General features: G+C 44.5%; 1 protein-coding gene across 1 annotated transcript in view; it reads right to left on the bottom strand.

Moving 5' to 3' along the window:
* Wwc1 (WW and C2 domain containing 1) overlaps window positions 1-22,088 on the bottom strand; it is a 156,726-nt gene that overhangs the window by 52,667 nt on the left and 81,971 nt on the right. The window contains exons 3-6 of the mRNA XM_003473184.4: window positions 16,085-16,288; window positions 7,585-7,661; window positions 6,242-6,321; window positions 157-286 (exon numbers count right to left, since the gene is read on the bottom strand). Of these exons, the coding sequence (XP_003473232.2) occupies window positions 157-286; window positions 6,242-6,321; window positions 7,585-7,661; window positions 16,085-16,288 (491 nt within the window). The remainder of the gene's footprint in view (window positions 1-156; window positions 287-6,241; window positions 6,322-7,584; window positions 7,662-16,084; window positions 16,289-22,088) is intronic.

The raw sequence follows: 22,088 nt of genomic DNA, 5'->3' as shown, positions 1-22,088 counted from the left end.
GGAGCTAGGAGTTCTGGATTGGGGATGCTCAATCTACTGTGAGGATCCTATGATCGATATGGCATGTGAAAACTGCTGGCATGAGCCCTGGTACCCGTGGGTGTCTAGGAGAAATGGATGGGATGGGGGAGACCCACATCTTAGGAACTTGCGCACCTTAATAAGGTCTTGTTTTTCTTTTTCTCCACAGGTGATGGCCTTCTTGATGGCTTTTGTTTCTCTCAAAACTGCCTGAGCTTCATCCAGTTTGTAACTGCCCTGGGCATCAGACATTTTCTTATCGATTCTAGGAGAGAATCAATTGGGAAGGTCACTCTAACAGGGACATGATTTCCCCAGGGAAAAAGCACAGGCCATAGTGCTTCAGTCCTTCAAGAAATCTCTCCTTCTTTTGAATACCCCTCCCCTCCAGATCCCACTTGGGAAACTGCAGAAGGTTCCTTATGAAATTGCGAATGTGCCATAGCATGTGGCTGCTGCAGAAACACTGCTTCTAAGGGCAAATGTCCTCTAAGCATAGCTCTTACAGGAAGCCTTCCTTGATGTCTTCATTGTATCCTCCAGGTCGGGCAGGTGGTCCCCACAATAAATCACATATAGTTGTGACACTGTACTTGTTCCCTTATGTGATGACTTACGCTTTACACAGTAGTGGCCCTGACTTGATTCTGGTAGGCTTGGAAACACGGCTGAATACGTTTGGTTACTTTTAGTATCTAACACAGACGAGTTCCCTAGGCTGAGTATCTCAGTCTCTGTGACCTTGGTATTTTGGGCTAGTTAATTCTCTGTTGGGGGATAAGGAGAAAGAGCAGTCCTCTCATCACTGTAGAATGTCTAAAAGCATCCATGGCCTAGACCCACAAGATGCTAATGCTTAGCCGGGCATGGTGGCTCACACTTGTAATCCCAGCACTGGGGAGGCTGAGTCATGAGGATTGTTGCAAGTTTGAGACCAACCTGGGCTCCAAAGTGAGCTCAAGGCCAGCCTGAACTGCATAGCGAGACCCTGTCTCAAAAAAAAAAAAAAAAAGAAAAGATGCTAATGTTACAACCTCAACATGTGACTTCCCAAAATGTCTCTATTATTCTAGTATCCTTGGGAAGAGAGATCAAAGTCATCCCTAGTCAAGAGCTACAGACTTACAGTATGCATGAGTTCAAGTAATAAATAGACACAGTGAAGGAAAAAACAGAAGGATAAAAGTTCCCTGCCCACTGAGTACAGTGCCTGTTAGTACAGTGACCTTAGGCCTGGCTTTCAACCACACAAGACCTCAATTCCTTGCTCAAAAAAAAAAAAAAAAAAAAGTCCCTATCAGATCATCTGCTGGGCCGACATTCATGGAGTTGTGACAAACATCAACTCAGATAATGGATGGAAAAATCCTGTCATGATCTAAGGAGTTCTGTACAAATGTCAGGGATTAAAACACTTCTATCCCAGAAAGCTCAATGGCTTATCTAGGCCCTGCATGTAGCTTTATTCTGACAGGGAAAAGGCATTGGAAAAAAAAAAATACAAGGTCATGGGTGTTCTTTTTCTCTTTCTTTAAAAGTTTTTTTGCTGCTAGGGATCAAACCTAGAGCCTTGCACATGCGAGACAAGTGTCCACCACTGACTGAGCTATAACTAAAGGGTCTTAATCCATTTTTTTGAAGCTCAGACCATACTAGAGATGGTTTTAAATGTGTATGTGTGTGCGCATGTGTGTGCATGTTGTGTGTGTGGGTGGACCCTAGCTGTGAAGAGGGAAATCTGGGGTGTAGAGAACATTCTGAAGGCAGGCAGGCTTTTAACTGCTTCACACATTCATCAAAGGCTGGCACTGAAGTTTCGGGGGAGGGTGGAGCCCGAGGGACAGTTGACAGTCCAAGGAACAGTGCAGACCCATTATTTCAGGATGAGAAACCCTCACAGACATGCCTTTCTGATCTCTTGCTCTGGGCCAAACTGTCCAAAGCTAAAAATAGCCCGAGCAGGGGGAATCACTGCTCTGGGCAGGTTTTCATCCTACTTTCCTGGGTGGCACTGTCTCCCAACACAGCAGAGGAGCGAGGGAGGCAGGGACCGTGGAATCCACATAGCCTCCCCCTGAAGTGACTCCAGCCTCCATGGAGAGAAAACAAAGCCCCAGTTATGTCTCCCCACTAAAAATAGCCTGTCTCTTCCCTTTCGAGGACTTGGCCTGGGCAAGCCTGCCAGGTTGTCTAAGGCTGGTCTCAAATTAGTCTGAAAAATTCCCCTAAGGAAGACTTCCCCAGCAGTCACGCTGAAGCCGAGCTATGGAAAAGTCCCCAGAGTGAGCAAGCGCACTGGGAGGTGGCCCTGCCCCAGACCGGCCGGGTGGCAGGTGCAGGGCTGGCAGGTGCAGAAGAGCGTCTGCTTGAGTGAGACGGAGGGCTGGGGCTCTGGGGCGGGGACTGTGTCCAGCTGTTCTCTGGCAGCAGGGTAAGAATGGCTCTGAATCCCCATCAGGATGGGACAGAAGCGGTTTGTCTGCTGGTTGCAAAGCGCCTCTACCTGACTCGTTCAAGGCCTTAGCAACCCAGACTCTGGAATTTGGCTGCAGAAAGTAGCTGTAAGAGGGACTGCTCTGGGGACGAAGCTGGGTGGGGAGGGGCATGGGAGGGAACAAAGGGTCACCATTATGCACTTGGTGAACGAAATCTCTTTTTTTTCCTTTGGTAAAAGGAAAGAGAAGTTGTGTGTGGGTGGAGGGGGTCGAGCATATGTTTTAGAATTTCTTTTACAGCTATCCTTTCTCTCAGGCCTTTTGAGATTCATATGCCCAAAGTCACACAGAAGCTGGAGAAGGCTGCACTTTTCTAGTCCGGACATCTCTTACCTGGGCACGGCAGCTCTTGCTATTGAAGAAAGATCTCCCCGCCCTGCCCTCCTTCCCCCAAAGCAATATGCCTAGTCCCAACTCTTTCCTACGCACAGGAGATCAAAGGGCACACAGACCAAAGCACCAAGCTTTTATTTCAATTTTTCTTTCTTTCTCTTTTAAGAAGTTTCCTTCAAACCTTACCAAATTCTCTCTTTCCTTTCTTTTTAAAATTGGCGCTGCTAACTACGAATTGGACAAAGGAATCCACAGCACAGAGTAGTGGCTAAACGAACCTCAGCTACGCTATCACCATCGTGATGGCAAACACAGGGCCCTTGGGAACAAAAGAGCTGAGTCTTACTAGGCTGCAGTCACCTGCTAAAAGGGACAATGACATGAGGTCAAAGCCATCCTGGAAAGTCCCTCAGTTATGCCTTCGGGATCAGTTCCCTCGTGTTCTGCAAAGGGAATAGGCTGAGAAGTGGAAGTGACTGAGCCCTGCCCAGCTAGATCTTAAAAAGAAAATGATTCCAAGGGAAAATGTAAAGGACTCTTACATGTACTGGATATGAGAGGGGTTATGTTGGGTGGTACTAGGAATGGAGATATTTGGCCATAAGCTTCAAAATCCAACAGTACTCCAAATACTAACCCCTCCCCCCAAAAAAAGAAAAAGAAAGAAAAAAAGGGTGGAGGAGACAGGTGTGGTGGCTCAATGCCTGTAATCCCAGCACTGAGGAGACTGAGGCAGGAAGATCGTTGTGAGTTCTAGACTAGCCTGGGCTGCAGCGTGAGCTCAAGGCCAGGCTGAACTGCATCGCGAGACCCTATCTCAAAAAGAAGAGGAAAAAAAGTCGAGGGGGAATGTGGCTAGTGATAGGCAGTGTGTTTAGCAGGAGCAAGGCCCTGGTTTCAATCCCCACCACAAAAAAGGAAGCAAGAGAGAGTAAGGAAGGGGGAAAAGAAAGAAAAAAAGAAGGAAAAGAAAAGAAGTCCAAAAGCCCTGGGTTCCAGTCCCAATCTGACCCTTGCCAGAAGGATGGGCTTGGGCATATTTTCAATCCTGGCAGTGTCTTCATCTGTAAAGTGTGACAGAACAAAAATGGGTCTAAAGAAGGAAATGAGGTGGGTTATATAAATAAAATGACTTCCCCAGCACAGGTCTAACGCAGGGAAGACACAGAATTGTGTTCTCTTCCCAAGTCCAAAGTATAAGCCTGAGTTCCCAAAGCAGGTCCAAGAGGACAACTGACTTAGGTCACCGCCTGGCTCCCCACCGAGCTCTCCTAAAGTGCCAGGTTCTGTGACTTCCAGGACAGGGATTTTCCAATTAAATCACCTGGACCACAGGTTTTCAGATAAAGCAATCAAAGCTCAGAAGAGTTCCGTCATTTTCCCAAGGTCCTAGGGAACAGGGACTTGACCTCAAGCACTCTGCCTCCTGAGGCAGACATTCCAAACCTCTCTGCTGGGTACACATTAAAGCACACGTCGTCCTCCGTCCTCCACGCCATGCAGGAGGCCGAGCCAGGCTTCCGGCTAAGAAGTGTGGGCGGCCAGGGCAGCAAAGGAGTCTTATCTGTGCCAGATATCAAGCCAGGGGTGGGGTGACAAGGTGAAAAGAGGAGGCTTGTGTTTGGGGTTTGGCATCAGCTTACCAAACGACAAGAATTTTCAATGCTGCTACAGGGTGACAAAGTAGTAAAACAGGTTTGCGGAGCAGGGGAGAATAAAGGGAAGTGTTCTCTCTGGAAGCCTAGAGGATTGAAGTAGCAGAGGAGAGGGAGAGATACCGGTAGGGTGGGGTGGGAGAGAGCAGACTGTCAACTACAAGTCAAGGTCTGCTCGGCTGCAAAGTGCAGGACACAGGTTAGAGGTGACTGTTTTAAAAGGTCAAAATTTCCTGAAATTTCTTAGGAATTTTCTAAGCTTCTGCTACTGCACTGAATCATACTCAGGTACTACTGAAGATTATCATGAAGTGTACAGCATAAGCCCTGGCCTTCACTGGGTGAGAATCTAGTCTGAGAAACAGGATTAATATATGTACATATAATGCATGTAAACATATATAAAACAATTTATTATTTAAACATGAAACGTTATACACAGTTTATAATACAAGGTCATACTTGTAAAATTTTCTTTTTTTTCTCTCAGTGCTGGAGATCACACCCAGATTCTCACATATGCTAGCCAAGTACTCACCCCTGAGCTATAGTCTCAGTTAGGTCTTACTTTCTGTAATGCATTTTACTGGGGTCATAGCAGCTCTCCAGGTGCAGGGTTGGGTGGGGGGGCTTGTGCGGTGGAACCAACCCATCCAATGGAAACTACAGATCACTGAATGAACAGGATTTACAGACAGACATCCTAGAGATGGGGTTGCGGCTGATGAGTGGATTTGGGGCTCAGTGGATGAGGAAAAGGCACAGTCAGGGACAGAGAAACAGCAAGTGGCTACAGAAATAGCTGTCTACACAGGTGCAGCCTCCTAGGGGCTCTAAGTGCAACAGGTCTCTTAGAAGGGAGAGGCCTTGTGGGTGTCTGGCTTGGGGCCACCAGGCTCCCAGGCAGCCTTGGATCATCCAATGAGCCAGTGAGTGTTTGGAGACTCTGAACACAATGCACTGAGTAAGTCTGGATTATGTGCTATGGTTTGTAGCAACAACAGCCTAACAGTGATTGAGGACCTGCTACATGAGCTCAGTTTCCTTATCCACATAACAGGGTTAGCAAGGAGAACACTGCTTACAGAGGTGCTGCAAGGAACAAATGAGTATATTCACAGAGGAACACTGAAGGTGTCACTGCTCTGCAAATCTTAGCTAGCATAATCACCACCGTGACAGTTAACACAGCTCTTAATAGACAAACAGGCAACATGGCATCTGGCTACACGCCAGCCTGCACAGGTGAAGATGACATCTAGTCAAAGTAATCCTGGGAATCCCTAAGCCACACGTCAAAGACTATGTATGAGGCACTGTACACTTCTCTGGCACTCTGTCCTGAGAAGAGAGTGCCGTTTCCTCGGTGGAGCACTAGGTGAGTGCAGGGGCCCTGGAAACAAAGGGTTTTGTTCGCATGCATGTGGGACTCTGCTCATCTATGGGAGTAGATGGATGAGATGTGCAGACATGACCTCCAGCCCCTGCTTCTATGACTCTATAAATGAAACAGACCTTAACGGCTTCAGGAGTTCAGAGGATAATGAGCGTTCTGTGATGTGAAATGATTGCCTTCTCCTCCCCCAAACACCGTCCTTGGGTGATGGAATCTTCATAAATGCCAGTAGAAAAGAATTTGAATAGAATGATTAGATAGCCCCTTTTAGAAGGGAAGAAAGTGACTCCCAGAGCTGGCATAGGTATAGCTCTATGTCCTGTCTGGCAGGGTGGACTCACTTCTTCAGGGTCTGAAAGCCACGTTCTTTGAACTGGAGCTCATGCTGCAGGTGAACCATCTCTCTCTTCAGCTTATTGACCTAGAGAACAGAAGAGAGCAGAGAGGCTGGGTCAGAGGGGAACAGGGAGCTACAGGCCACCAAGGGGAGCCCAGAGCAACCTGCTGCTTCTGCATAACGACTCTTGGACCACACTGGTCACAACACCCTTCTCTCACTGCTGCAAGGTCTGATCTGGGCTCCATAGCTGTCTTTTCAGGTGGCATCCCAGTAGTTCCTTGCTCCAGGGAGATGGGAAGCAAAGGGAGCCATTTGAGACAGAGCAGGGCTGTCCCACTTCTTGTCTCTCCAGAACTATCCAGAGCCATTCTGAGCCTCCATCTCCTGTTCTGATGGATAAGAAAAATGGCAATCCTGGGACTGGGGGAAAGAGCATATTACTCAAAGCAGAGAAAGACAAAAAACACAAGGGTTCTTTGCATGGGGCGAAACACAGTGGAGGCAACTTTAGAGACAACATATGCCCAAGAGCCAGATCCAATCACTAGGAAGACAAGTAGTATTAAATTATCAAAGTGAGTTGGCAAGTAGTATTAAATTATCAAAGTGAGTTGCTAATAATTAAATATTGAGAAGTCTCACGTAGTAAGCCTAACTTTACACTCCCTTTTCAAAGCTCTCTGAAGATCTAGCAATACTGAGCCCATATTCTGGCACAGGTTAATAGACCAGTGCCAAAATTCCATTGCCCACTGTGAAGGGGCACATCTTTCCTGGTTAGCAGTGCCCGAGACACTCACCTACCTTAACCCCAGCCCACTTCCCTCATTGAGGGCTTTGTCCAGGCATCCGAGTCGTAGTAACTACTTTGGGCTAAAGCAAAACAATGTTCCCAATACTGATTTTACCAAGAAGAAGCCACTTTTCCAAAGTGCTTCAGTTTCTATGAGTCAAATGAGCATTAAATAATACTTATCCCACAAGGTAACCAAGAATTACAACAATATAGGAAAAGCAGTAGCTAGGAAGGGAATACATTATGCTAAGACCTTTGGCAGAAGACTTAAAGTTTCTCAGCTCTCTTACTTCTGTTTGTTTGTTTTTAAAATTCATATGACAACAGCAGCTGATGGGATTATTGCAAAGCTGTGAGATGACACATGTGAAGCAGCTCCCATAGATTATGCCTGGGACATGGTGCCTGTGAAATGGCACCTGCCATTACGATTTTGGTATTGTTAGCACTGGTCACCACAAATGGGTGAGACTGTGCTCCGGCCTGAGGCTGGGCTAAGTGGTTCACAGCTTGTAACTGCATCCAGGACATGGGTGAAGAGGCCTTACCCGAGATTTTGCAGTGGCAATTTCAGCTTTCAGGATCTCAGGGTCATACTTAGAGCTGGAGGAAGAGCCAGAGACCACTAAAATGAGAAAAGGGGTGGGGGGAGAGAAAACTTCAGTTAAAATAAATAACATTTCAGCAAAATTGGCTGCAGGGGAGGTCCTTAAGGTCCAAAGAGATTTTCTTAAGTCGAAAGGGAGATTTGGTAAGCAAACATGGTACATGCATAAAATAGGAACTGTGCTACATACACAATTTAAAATGATGCACAGCCTGCCTCGCTGTCTGATGTCATTCTCCCTCCGAGGGCAAAGTATGTCCTACACGTGGTGAATGCAGGGAGCTTCATGTGTGAGTAGGGGCAGCTTGAAACCAAATTACTACAGGGCTTCCCATCACATTCGATGACAGTGCCAACAACACGGTGGCAGTGGGTTACTCACTGAGACTGTTTATGTCTCTCTGCATCCAGTCAGGCCTGCTCATTCGAGCTCGGCCAATAAAAAGTAGTCTTTTTATTGAAGCAAAAAGTACATTCATAAAAACGTACAAACCATATGAGCTTGATCCATTTACTCAAAAGAAATGCCTTCACATAACCAAGGCTCCAACCTGGCACAAGGCATCAACCTCCCCTTTCTGCTTTTCTCTCTACTCTCCACCTAAGGAATTTTATATTCAAACAAGGCTGTCTTATCTCATTTGTCAAGTAACTTGTAGGGTTTAGTAAGGTTACATACGAACACAGTTTAATCGCTCAATATAGTATGCATAATATTTGTTAAGATGGTTATACTACTAATTTCTCTTTATTCACTGAAAAGAAAGATCTGCGCTAATATTGTCTGGACAGCTTTTCATACCTGTATCTTGCACTCTAAGTACTGTCATGATAACAATATGCAATGTATTAACCATTGTTACTCTATTATCTTGCTTTGAAAATTTTTTCTCTTTAAAATAAATGTTAAGGGGCTGGGGATTTAGCTCAGTGGCATAAGCGTCTGCCTTGCAAGCACGCGGTCATGAGTTTGATTTCCAGTACTGATAAAAAATAAATAATAAAATAAAATGTTAAAAAAAATAAAAAGAGCATTCTACAGCTTTTATCCCTAAATAACTCATATCTCAAAAGAGAACCACTTCTGTGATTTCAGGTTTTTGCTTTTTTGTTTTTTCCCCAGACAGGTTCTCACTTTTTATAGATTATGCTGGTCCCAAACTTGTGGCACTCCTCGGGTCCAGCCTCTGGAGAGGTGGGGTTATAGGCATGCACTACCATGACTGGGTGTTCCCAGCTGCTTGGGGTTTTTTCTTCTGGTACAGAGGATGAAACACAGGCCCTCACAAGTGCTAGATAAGTGCTTTATCACTGAGCTACATTCCAAAACCACCAGCCAGCCTCCTAGATATCTCATAATATGCATGACTGCTGCCTGATTTTTCAGTTAGACATTATTCAGTTCTCCACATGGAGGATAAGACTTAGCTCCCCCAGCCTCTGTACCATAGATTGGCCCTCACACACCTCCCCATCCTAAGCATTGCAGCGCACTTAAGGTGAAAGCAATCTTCAGTGTTCACACTGTTTTACTCTGCAAATTGTTCAGGGCAGAATTGGCTAGCTGATTTTGCTTATTCTTCCTTTCTAGTGCAATTAAAAAAAATTCTCCCTCAAGAGTTAATAACTGCTATTTTCATGATTGCTTAGTTTTTACTAGCTTATCATGAATTCAAGTTCACATTCTGCCAGCTATCTAAATCTTTTCTCTCAGAATCCACATCCGCATGGGTTCTGCGAATTTCATTCCTGCTTTCTTGTGGGCGTGACCACGACACTGAGCTCCCCCTTCATGGATTCCCAGCATCCTCTGTGTCTCCCTCTTTGGAAGCTGCTCCCCTTTTGGTAAGACACCATTCTGGCTGTTTCCAGAGAAAGATGTGAGGGAAATAAAATTTGTGAAAGCCTGCATCATTGTTTCTCACGTGGGTAGTTTTGCAGGATATAGAATTCCAGGTCAGAACTGACTTTTCTGAACATTCTAAAGGCATCACCTCACTGTCTTTTAGTTTCCCAGTGTCACTGGTGAGAAATCCGAAGCTACTCTGAGTCCTGATTACTTTTGTGTGACCTGATTTTTTTCCTCTGGAAGCTTTTAGGATGCTAAATTGTTCTCAGAGTCTGAAGTTTCACAATGAGCTCTCTTGGTGCATTCCTTTCCATCCGTCGTGCTGGGTACAGTGTGAACTCTTTCCATCCAAAACTTTTTCAGCTCTGAGAAAGTTGTTGGACTTATTTCCTTCAGTTTTTTCCTCTGTTCTATCTGGAACATTTTTTATCTCAATCAGTAGATCTTCTGGACCGGTGTTCCTTTTCCCCCCTTATTTTTAATCTCTTTGTATTTGTGCTCTGCTTAGATTTTCTCAGTTCTCATTTTCCAGTCTCCCTATGGAGTTTTCATTTCTGAAACTGTATTTTAATTTCCAAAGTCTCATGTTAGTATTGGCAGGCTTTTTCTAAAATATAGTTCCCCCTTTTTGCTTGATACCTGAGTAGCTTCTCCTGCGGTTTTCTCCTCCATACTTACTCCTTGCTTCTTCCCGGACCCCTTCACCAGGTGTTCAGTCTCTCTTACTTCCGCTGAGGGACAGCTGCAGCCTCAGCTGGCCCAGGTGGAAGGTTAGAGACAGAGCGAGCTGGTGGGAGTGGAGCTTGCTGACTGTGAGTTGCACAGCACATGATCTGGCTGTTTCATTCCAGAATCCTCAAAACTGGTATCCTAATAGATCTTTTTTGATCAGATTTCTCAGACGCTGACTGTCCAGCCTGGCACCCTTCTGAAGGACACTGGATGGAATATGAGAGCTAAGGTCTCAGCAGCCTGTCTCTCCATGTTAACTAATCATTGTTCTCAACATGGCACATCCTGGCTTTGTGTCTCACCTAGTGTCTTTTGTCCAGAGATTCTGTCCACCCTCACGAGGAAATGAACCTTTAGTCTTCTGCCAGGCTGCAGATGGGGAGTTGCCTGGCTGTACCAACATGGGCTGGGGGTCTGATGACCTGTCTCAAATCAACTTTCATCAAGTCCTTTTCATCTGAGATTCTTCTCAGTTCTCTCCCACTTCCAGAAAACTGCTGCTACAAATCTCCAAAGCTTTTTTCTTTTTACAAGTGCTGCAAGTAGAACAGTGTTTTGAGTTTTCCTGTCAGCCCCCCTTTTTTTCTCTTTTTTTCAGGCCTCCCAAGCAGATTTCCCTCTGTCCACCTGCTTTGCAGCTTGGAAAAATTATTGCTCTTCTTTCTTTCCTCAATTTTCCCTGTCCTTGTATATATGGATCTTTCAAAAATGCCCTACTTGGGGTTTTTTTTTTTTTTTTTTTTTTAGTTTCAGGAAAGTGAAATAAGCTGGGTGGTTCAACTGATGGTTTTAACTACATAGTTCCAATAATTTGGTTTTTTTGCTTTTTTTTTTTTTTTTTTTTAGTACTGGAAATTGAACTCAAGATCTTATGCTCAGTAATTTCTTTTTCAAATAGGAAAGCAAAGCCTAGGGAGAGGAAGGAGCATGGTGAATTTTCAAAGAACCCAACAACCCTGAGTCCTCAATGTGGTTGTAGCCCAAGACCTTTGCATGGCTGATGTGGATTAGAGGAGAAAAATTCAGGTCAGACACATCTGCTGTAAAAGCTAACTGCCACTTTTTATTCCTAGGACATCACCTGCTCTTTTTACCTCAGTTTCCCTGTTTGTAAAATAAGAACAACACTATCTTGCAGGCTTGTGTGAGTGGGGAAAGAGGTGATTTACACAGAGAGCTAGCCTACTACTCTCTAGGGACAGGGCAGGTATACATTAAACGTTGGTCTCTTCTCCTTTCCCAGGCACCTGGAAATTACACCAGAGAACAGACAAGAGATTCCATCCCAGGGTGAGACTTCACCTGTTATGAGGATACACAGCCGCTATGGGCAGGTGGCAAAGTCCTCACAAGTCCTAGCAGGCTGTTTGAGTTTGGAGGAGAGGCATGTGACCTCACCGGTCTGTCACCCCAGAGAGCTTCAGTTGGAAGGCACACCTGGCTAATAAAACTCATAAGAAAGTGTCACGCTGAGGCTCATGCCACACCCCAGTAAACTTGGACTCCCCAGGTCCTGTCTGGTTGTAACCTCAGATCCAGCTGCCTGAAATGACCCCAGTCCCTTCAGATGGAAGATCTTTTAAAAACATTTAAAATGGTAGTGTCCTCTGAGATTGGTGTAGCTTTTGAGGGTGTCCAGAAGTCACACGAAGAACTGCAAACTTTACTTCCTACCCCGGACCTCTATTTACTGGCCAGATAACCCTATTCGAAGTCTATGCTACTGTAAGTGTTTCAAGTGTCAGACTTTCAGACGGTGCAAAATGTGCATATACATAATGAGAGATCCTGGGGCCAAGTCTGAAGAAGAAATTTGTGCTTCATATACACCTTACATACATGGCCTAAAGGTAATTTTATACAATACTTTTAATAACTTCACATAGGAATAAAGTTTCATGGTATAGGATTCCTCACTTGTAAAAGCAGGTTGGCACTCAAAAATAATAGACCTTGGAGCATTTTGGATTTCAGATTTTCAGATTTAGGGATACTCAGCCTAAATTTTTATTGGTACCAGGAGTCTGTTAAAATTTTTTGTCACCAGCCGAGTGTGGTGTGCACACCTGCAATACTAGCACTTAGATGGCTGAGGCAGGAGGATCACTGTGAGTTTCTAGACATCAGGAAATACGTAGTAAGACCCATCTCAAAACAAACAAACAACGTTTTGTTGCCAACAATGCCATTGAAAAGTTATTTACTAGGAGCTTAAAATATGATACATGTTATCCCAAACACTTTATTAATTTAAGTCCCAAAATACCCTTATGAAAATAATATTAGGTTAGTTTTTAAAAATCTGTATTAGTACATGTTTGCAGTACATGATTACATTCATCTTGTGGAATTGGTGAATCTATATAATACATCTTAGATCAATTTAATATGTAAAAAGAAAGCTAAAGCACAGGAGTGGCATGATTTGGCTAGGAATATCCGTATCCTGGATTTGAATTTAGGCAGCCTGGTTTAGTGTCCACACTCAAAATATTATGTGACGTGCCTCCTGCTGATGAGAAAACTTACTGAACCATTGGCATGATCTATCGAAAATGTGCTGGGTGCTATTCCTAGACTAGTAGTGTTTGACTGGGGTTGGTTTTGCCTCCAAGGGCACAGGTGGAGATGTCTAGAAACATTTGATTGTCACAACTTGGAATGAAGTGCTGTGAGTACCTACTGGGTACACACCAGGGATGCTTCTAGCAACCTACAAAATTCAATACAATGCCAGGCGTGGTGACGCGTGCCTATAACCCCAGCACACAGGAGGCTGAGGCAGGAGGATTGCTGTGAGTTCCATATCAGCCTGGGCTACACAGTGAGTTCAAGTTCAAGTCAGCCTGCATGGCTGAGTGAGATCCTGCCTGAAAAGGACCTGTCAGATGTGAGTAGTCTTAATAGTTCCACAGTTTAACGTAATTCATCTGAGCCTGGAAGGGGGCAGAGGTGTGTTCCCTAGCATGAGCACTGCTAGAAGGGTCCTGTGAACCCAGACCTTCAGACCAGTGCTTCTCCAGGGAAATGTTTCATTCTTCTCTGCTCTTGACTGGACTCTTTTTCCCATCTGACTTCTAATTCTAAAAGCTTTATGTCCACGTAGAATTAGGAAGGCTAAGATAATAATCACGGATATACCATTCCCCTAGATCTACCAGTTTTTAACGTATTTCCACATTTGCTGTATGCATCCCTCCTGTAGCCCAACCTTTGCTTGCAGTAGGACGCCTGGTTCACAGTAAACCTTCAGCAAAGGAGACTAGAAACGGTGGTGAAAGATAAAAACCCAGATCATGTTCAAAGCCACCAATGCATCATACATCTATTGATCTGTTCTGTCAGTTTGATATCACTTGTTTCTTTCTGTTTTTTCCTTTCCTTTTTTCCTCCCTGGGTTCTTTTTATGAATAATTTGTAGACATGATACCACATGCATCTTCCAAAACCAAGACAGCCTCCCACACGGTCACAATGTCATTCCCACACCTGATTGTCTGAGAATGTCCCCCAGTGCAGGTCCTACTTCAAAACCAAACACTTCACTTGGTTGGGATCCCTCTCTGTGCTTTTAAAAACCTAAGCCAGTTATGCTGTGGTCTCTTCTACATTACGGATTTGTCTGGCTGTGCTCTGGGCACTTTTCCTCCATCGCATTGGACGGTATGTGGTGCCAACTGGTCTCCTCCTGAGTGTGCAAGCAGTGGCTTCATCTCAGCAGGAAAGTACATTTCACCCTCTGAAACTGCTAAGTGATCTGTGGGGTAATATTTTGGAACCATGTAAACACCTGCCCCAAAAGTAGGAAGCTGTGTTTTTATATACATCTGTGAACCCTTCAAACCATGGATCTTTAGAAAGAAAAGGAGAAAGAAAATCATGCCATCGTTTCAAACTTGAGTTTCGCTAGGAACAATAATATCTCCTTTCTGGGATGGGCGTAAAATAACATAATGCACTGAAACCATTCATTCTTCCCCCAGATTCCTAAGTTAACCCCTGACCCCTGAAGTGATGATGGTATTTGGAGGTGGGGGCTTTGGGAGATAATTAGGTTTGGATGAGATCACAGAGCTAAGCTGTCACAGTGAGGTACTAGTGACCTGAGAGTCTCTGCAGTTTGTCTCTCAGGCCGGTCCCCCACCACTGAGTAAAGACTCAGTGGGAAAGCCACCACCTGCAAGCTGAGAGGAGCACTCTTGCCAGAAGGGGACCATGCTGGCACCTTGTGCTTAGACGTCCAGCCTCCAGAACTCAGAAAACAACTGTCTGGTGGTGAAAGCCATGGTATTTGGCTATGGCAGCTCCAGCTGATGGAGAGGGATTCAATGTTAAAGCTGTCCCAACAGTCTTTAGGGTATTCTCTGACCCAAAAATAGCTTTCTACAATCTCTGAGACCCTGGAGGTTTTTCTGAGTTGCCAAAGGGGCAGGGCTGAGACAAGGAGTAACCCAGGATGGTTTGCCCTGTCTCATTAGCAGACTGAGCTTCCTAAAGCATGCACATCACACAGGAAGTGTATCCAGAGCTCCAACCAAGCCACCCTGTCATCAAGGCCAGATGCTTGGTGTGGGCACACCCCAAGGTGTGGGCCACAGTGAAAATGGAAGTGGGGGAACGGTGGCATGGGTTTGCAACTTGTCACTGTCTCTCGACAGCTGGAAGACCCAGGACATACTGCTGATCCTAGACCTTACTCCCTTATCTGTTAATGGGAGCTAATGAATTAATAGCTTGAATCAATAGCTGAATTGCACACAACTGTTATGGGGATTAACTAACTGTATTCAAGACCACAGCAGAATGCCTGATATGCACCAAGCAGTCAGTAAACACAGCAAAGCTTTGGTTATTAGAAATAGTGGTAAAAGACAAAATTCCCAGCACCCTGGAAAAGGTCAGTATGCTCTTCTGGCACCTCACAGCACTGGGAAAGAAGGACAAGGGGGACACAGGCTGGCCTGCTGGCCCCTTAGAAACCAGGGTGAATAATAAGGTAACAACTCTGTCCTACAAAAGCCATATTCTAACACACAGATGTGTTGTGCTATGTGCAGTGAAGAACATCACAGAGGCATAACCAAAGCTAATGGTGGGGGAGAGGGATTTCAACAGAGCCATCAAAGCAAGCCCCTCAGAGGTAATCATTTATAGGAGGAGCAGCAGCTCGCTCTGCAAATGGAGCAACAGAAAAGCATCCTAGGAAAGAGAAGAGCAAATGCAAAGGCCCTGAGGTAGGAGAGCACAGGGCAGGCTATGCAGCAGTGTGGGGTGTGAGGACAGGGAGGGGACAACTCACTGGGTCCGAGGCCCAGAGACGAAGGATGTGAGATGAGGCAGGAGAAGCCAGGAGGGGCCCCATCACGAAGGGCTTGTAGGCCATAGAAAGATGAAAGGGAAGGCACTGAAGGTTATTTACTTTTTGAGATGTAGTGAAATATTCTTTATATAAGTTTACCATTTTGACCATTTGTAAGTGTACCGTTCTATGGCAGTAAGTGAATGTGCTTCTATCCATGACAGCCATCTGCTGTAGAACTTCCTCTTCACACACTGATGCTCCCATTACACAGAACCTCTATCTTCCCCAGGTGTGCGGGCTTTAAACGAACAGATACGGAGCACAACTGGCATTCTGGGATGCTCCCAGATGCCAATAGAATGGACTCAAACACAAACGGAAAATGAATCATTTGCAAGGCACAGCAGGAACAGACAGCAGAGAGAAGCTGCTGGTCTGGATGAGGGGCAGAAGTGGAGAAAAGCGGGCAGGTGTCGCAGGTGCTGGGCAGCAGCAGGGCAGCATCAGTGTGGCCGCCCCCTGCCAGGGCTGCCGGCGCCAGCGGTGGGAGGTACTCACAGCTAACCTGGGAGCCAAGCTTGTGCTCCCAGACGGCGTGCAGCTGCTGATACTCCTGCTGCGCGAGCTCCAGGCGCTGCTGCTTCACCTGGTAGATCTCCTTCTGGGCACTCAGAGCCTCCTGGGCCACCACCAGGTAGTCCTTCAGCATGTGCTCCTGCTCCCGCCGCCACTGCACCCGGGGGTCCTCGATCTGCGTGGTCTCTGAAACAGACCCAGAGAGCCCGTGTAAGCGTCTCACACACACACCTGTTGCATCAGCGGCCTGTGGGATCCACTGCCCGGCCAGACAGAAGCATACCGCAGAACAGTTCAAACACACACAGATGTATGCATTTCACTGACTCAGGGTAGCAATCTGCAGGGATTAGCCCTGCAAACAAAGTACACCAGGATCAACTTCCTGAGTGAAAGTTAACCTCAGTCAGAGAACAGCCAGGAGAGGAGCCGGTTAGAGGCGGCATCTGCACACAAAGGCTCCCTGCCTCACAAGTTCTCAATCATTCAGGGAGGAGCAGAGAAAGGGAAGTAGCCAGTGCTTCAGAGGAGGTGGGAAAACAGGAAGCCCTGTTACAACTAGAAGTATAAACTACAACAGGCTTAGTAAAGACTTGCAGGACCACACAGAGGAGGTTAATACTCTTCACCAACGATTCCTCTTTATAGTAATTCTAAAAAATATTTTAGAGGCCTGGCATGGTGGCACACACCTGTAATCTCAGTACTCAAGAGGCTGAGGCAGGAGGATTGCTGCAAGTTTTAGGCCAGCTGAGCTATGAAGAGAGTTTAAGGCCAGCCTGAATTGTGTAGCGAAACTCTGTCTCAAAAAGACAAAATAGATAAGAGTCTTAAAGTAACATATTTTAAAATTCAAAAATGCATTTGAACAAAACTCATTACAGCAAATAGCAGGTACATATTTAACTTTGTGTCAAGCACTTCTAAGTAGTTGTAAATCTGAGTACATTTATGTCTGTCAAATAAATACGCACATCTTCAAAAGGTAATATGAAAATAGTAAAGTATCAGTAAACAGAGTGGCAAGATACTTCATGCTTTCTAATTTTTGTTTTGTTTGCTCTGTTTTCTGAGAACAGGATCTTGCTATGTGGTTCAGGCTGGCCTTGAACTCACTACACAGCCCAGGTTGGGCCAAACTCATGGCAATCCTCCTGTCTCAGCTTCCTAGTGTTGAGATCACAGACATGCACCACTATGCCTGGCTGCTTTTAAAAATTATGTAAATAATAAATATGGACAATTAGAGTCTGGAAGGGGAAAAGAGGCCTTCAAAAATGCAGTCATGCAAAATGGGAAGGATAATGCAAGGTCCGAGCCAGTGCGTATAAGCTGTCCATGGCTAAGTCACCTCCTAATCGTCAGACAGGGTCAGGAGCGAGCAACAAACCAGAAATTATACAATTGTAGTATTTCCTTTGTCCAGTCCAAAGAAGGATTTTTTTGCTTGGCCCAAAGCATTTTATTAATTTTGAATGGTTTACTAGTAAATAAAAATAGGGAGCTATATTCACTAAAATCCTGTTTATGGCCTCTCCTGATCATCTGGCTACCTTGAACCACAATTTGCCACAGCCAGCAAACTTGCTGTGTTGTTTTATGCATGCCACGGGCCTGGCCTTGGGGAGCATTAGAGTCTGTGCCTCTCTTCGCCTGTATTCCTCCTACGAGTCTGTGAGGTCTCCTGTGAAAGGGAGACAGACCAGGTGGCGAGGACACAGCTCTTGTCCTCGCCACTGCTGTGTCACAGCGGTCAGGCTGCTCACCCTCTCCGATCTACTTCTGCGCCTGTCGAGGGCAGTCACGCGCCCTGCACCACTGCTCCCAAGAACTGGAAATTATTGGGGTTCAGAGTTTTTTTTTTTTTTTTGTCTTTTTCATTTTTATCGGTACCGGGGATCGAACTCATGACTGCCTGCTTGCAAGGCAGGTGCTTATGCCGCTGAGCTAAACCCCCAGCCCCCAGGGTTCAGAGTTTTCCAGGGCTAACAGCAATTCTTGAAGATCTTTCTCCTCTTTCTGAGAAAAGAAAGAGTAAAAAAAAAAAAAAAAAAAAGGTCTAAAGATTGCTGTCAAGGACCACAAAATTGCTTCTCATGAGGAAAGCTTTGTACTTCTTCAACCAACAAGAAGGGGGAACAGTTACAAGACTAAAAAGGGTGTGTGTATGGTGGGGAAGGAGTGGACCGCATGAAGCCGGGCGGCTGGCAGATGCTGTGGGGACCCATCTCCCAGCAGCAGGTGTGGATTCCCCAGGACTACAGACATGTGTGTCCCTGCGGGGACTGGTACTGCCCCTCCAGCTGGCACAGACTACAGAACAGAAGCGCAGCCTTTCTCAGCAAGCCTGGGAGACCCCACCCCCACCCATGTACTGGCGACTGAACCCAGGGCTTTCACACTGAGCAACACTGTCAGCCCTTTGTTTCGGGTTTTTTTTTTTTTTTTTTGAGCCAAAGTCTCCCTAAATTGTTCAGGCTCAAACTTTCAATCCTCCTGCCTCAGCCTCTCTTACAGTGCAGAGCTTACAGGGGTATACCACTATAACCAGTTTAGAGATGGATTTTAAAGTTTACAAACAAACAAAAACAAACAAACACCAATGAGTATGGGGCAGGGGCTGGGGATCAAACCCAGGGGATTATGCATGCTAGGTAAGTAATCCACCACTGAGCTATACCCTCAACCCTAAACAGTGAAATCTAAAAATTACAGACTTAGCTCAGCGGCAGTAGTTGCCTAGCAAACACATAGTTTTGGGTTTGATCCTCAGTACCATAAAAAGAAACATATTTTGAAGCATATATACATGTTTTTTAAACATACATATGAAATTTTCATTAAAAAATACTTTTAAAAATTCCACAATTCTATCAATACAAATTTATGAAATAAAAAAAGTTTCCATCTCTCCAATCCTGCTCCCCAAAAGTAACCATCGTTAGGAGTCACATACACTAAAAGACATTGCCCTTTAACAAATACAAACCTGTTTATGCATCACAAAGTTACTTCATAGGCATAAATAACAAAGTTATATTAAATATTGTGTTGTATATATTGGCTTGTAACTTGCTCACATCCCCATGTTATATAGATAGTATCACTTCTTTCTATGTGCGTAATATTTTGTTTGTTTCACTATATAGCTGAGGCTGGTCTTGAACTCACCGCAATCCTCCTTTCTCAGCCTCCCAACTACTGGGTTTGCAGGCGTGTGGCACCACGCCCTGTATGTGTATAATCTTTTAAAAAGCTGCATTCATGTAGGATGAGTCTCAAAAGAATTGTTGTGTTACTGAATAATTCATGAACGAGTCTCAAAAACCTTATGCTCAGTGAGAAAAGCAGGACGTAAAGAATGTCTGTGGTATGATTATGTATATACAGAGTCCCACAGGAGGCAGGACAGGGAGGCAAGGGGTGGGTAGAAGGGACTGAGTAGGGACGAGCGTAAGGGCGCATTGGGCTGTGGGGCATATTCTACACGTGTGTGAGGTGGTGCTTTATGATGTGTACGTTTTGTCCCACTGTACACCCTGACAGGACTCTTCTGTACTTAGACTACGCCTAAAGAAGCTGATTTAAGCAATGTATGTTATTCACATCACTCTGCAGACCAATTTAGAGGAAATCTCTGGAGTCCCCAGTGTGCAGCCTGCTAAAAACCAAAACAAAACGTATTTTGGTATGTGGGTGTTGTGTTTGTGTGTCTGTGCAACTATGAACAGGGGTACCTCTGTTCACCAACTTTATTCTTTCCGCAATTCTGCTTGCAAACCACGTTGGATAAGAACAGAATCAAATTCATAGGTTAAGTTTAATGTTGACCTTACCAGAAAATTTGATGTGGTTCTTCTAATTTGGTTTGTGACCAGAATTGTGGAGAGAACTGAGTTCGTGGACTGAGGAGCCACTGTGTTTATGCTGGTTTATACTATGAAAGCAAGTGCGGACCTTCAGAAAATGATAGTGAAGCAACCTGGTTTGGACAGGCCTCTGGTTAAGGCCCTCAGATAACTTTATTCATGTTGTTGTATTACTGAATAATATTCCACTTATTCATTCATGCTGTTGTACTAATACATAATAGCTCATTCATTCATTCATGTATGTTGAATTACTCAATAATATTCCATCCATCCATCCAACCATTTATTCATGCTGTTGACTTACTGAATAATATCCCATCCATTCATTCACGTGATTGCATTACCAAATAATATCCCAAGGCATAAAAGTGCTTCACTTTTTCTTAAACTTTTAGATTGTTTCTCATTTTGGAGTACAGTGAACAATGCTGTTACGAATATGTATGTTCAAGTGTTTGTGCAGGTGTTCTCATTTTTCCTAGGCAAAAATACCCAGGGGTGAAGTTGCTGGTTCATGTGGTAAATGTATGTGGAATTTTATAAGATAGTAATAAGTTCTTTTCCAAAATGGTTGCACTATTTTACATTTTCACCATCAGTGAGAATGTAGAGGGGTTCTAATTCCTATCTCCTTGCTAATATTTAGTCATTATGGTGAGGTATACAAGGGTACACTGTAGTTTTAATTTGTATTTCCCTGATATCCAGTGCTATAAAGGGTATGTGTCTCTGAGCCATGTATTGCTTTCAAGGAAGGTCTGTTTAATCTCTGGCCCACATTTTTACTGGGTTGTCAGGCTTCTCATTATCAAGTTAGAAAGGTTCTTTTTAGAGTCTGAATACGAGTCCTTTGTCAGATACATGTATTGCAAATATTTTCTCTTTTTACTGGCTTCCTATTTCAGTTTCTCAAAGGCAGTCCTAGAAAACTAGAGTTGGAAATTTGATGAAGCTCAATCTATCAATTTTTCTTTTATGTATCTTTGGCAAATTGTCTATAAAAAATTTGCTTACCCTAAAATCTTACAAATTACAAAAAAAGTCAACCCCCAAAATAAAATAAATAAATAAATCCTACAGATTTTCCCTTGTGTTTTCTCCTACATGTGTTGGTATTTAAGTTTAGATCTATGATCCGTTTTGAGTTGATTTTCCCACACGGTGTGAGGTAGGGGTAGAAGCGGAGATGCGTTGTTTTCTTTTTTCATGTGGATACCAGCTGTACCGGCCACTGTGGAAAGGTCTGTATTTTAGGGACAGTGCACTTTTTAAAAGCTCCCTTATTGCTTCAAAAGTTGTGCTAAGTGCTATCATTTCTGAGCTGGTCACTGCCCAGCTCTTTACTTTCTTTCTCAAGTTTATTTCACCAATACACGTAACTTTATACCTGGACAGGCTCTCGGAGGTAACCTGGGCTATTCTTCCTTCTTATTTGTTAAAGTTATACATACATAGACACAATTCAATAACTCAGTATACTATATTGTTTACATCCTGAAACATTATTTCCCCATGCTGTTCTTTCTTTTCCCAAATGGAAGTCACTTCCAACAAACATTCAGCTGATTTAGTCCAGGCATCATGGTGGACCACCTTGCTGATGTCTCCATCCCGGGCTCCAAACCCGTATCTCCTCCTTCGGCTCAGGAGCCCTACCCACCACATGCCTCCTTCCTACACACGCCACACACCTGCTTTCCACACAGTGCAAATGCACCCCCAAGGCTGCCAGTACTGTACTTCCTAAGAGCTGCAACAACAAAAGTAATTGTCTCGAAACAACTGGACATCGGAAAACAGCCAACATTTGTTACCATGCAAAGCAATGCAAATGAAAACAATGCAGTAACAGGCTAAACAGATGATACATGTATCAAAAATCAAAAGAAATGAAAATGGCCTCATTCTGATGATGATAAGAGAAAACCAGCACCCTTATGCTTTCTGGCAAATACTGTTACAAACTTTGGGAATACTCATTAATCCAGGAATAGGTGCCCAAAACTCTAATTCTATACAACTTTTAATAATCCAGGGATGAGTTACAGGATCCCTGGGGATACCAAACCACCCTAGTGCTCAAATCTCTTATATAAAATGAAGGAGAACTAGGG

Source organism: Cavia porcellus, unplaced genomic scaffold (genome assembly GCF_034190915.1).
Source record: "Cavia porcellus strain 051 isolate PalLab524CR breed Dunkin Hartley unplaced genomic scaffold, mCavPor4.1 scaffold_19, whole genome shotgun sequence".
Lineage (NCBI taxonomy): Eukaryota > Metazoa > Chordata > Mammalia > Rodentia > Caviidae > Cavia > Cavia porcellus.
Note: the sequence above shows the minus strand (reverse complement) of the source record. Positions and strands in the feature narration are given on the sequence as shown.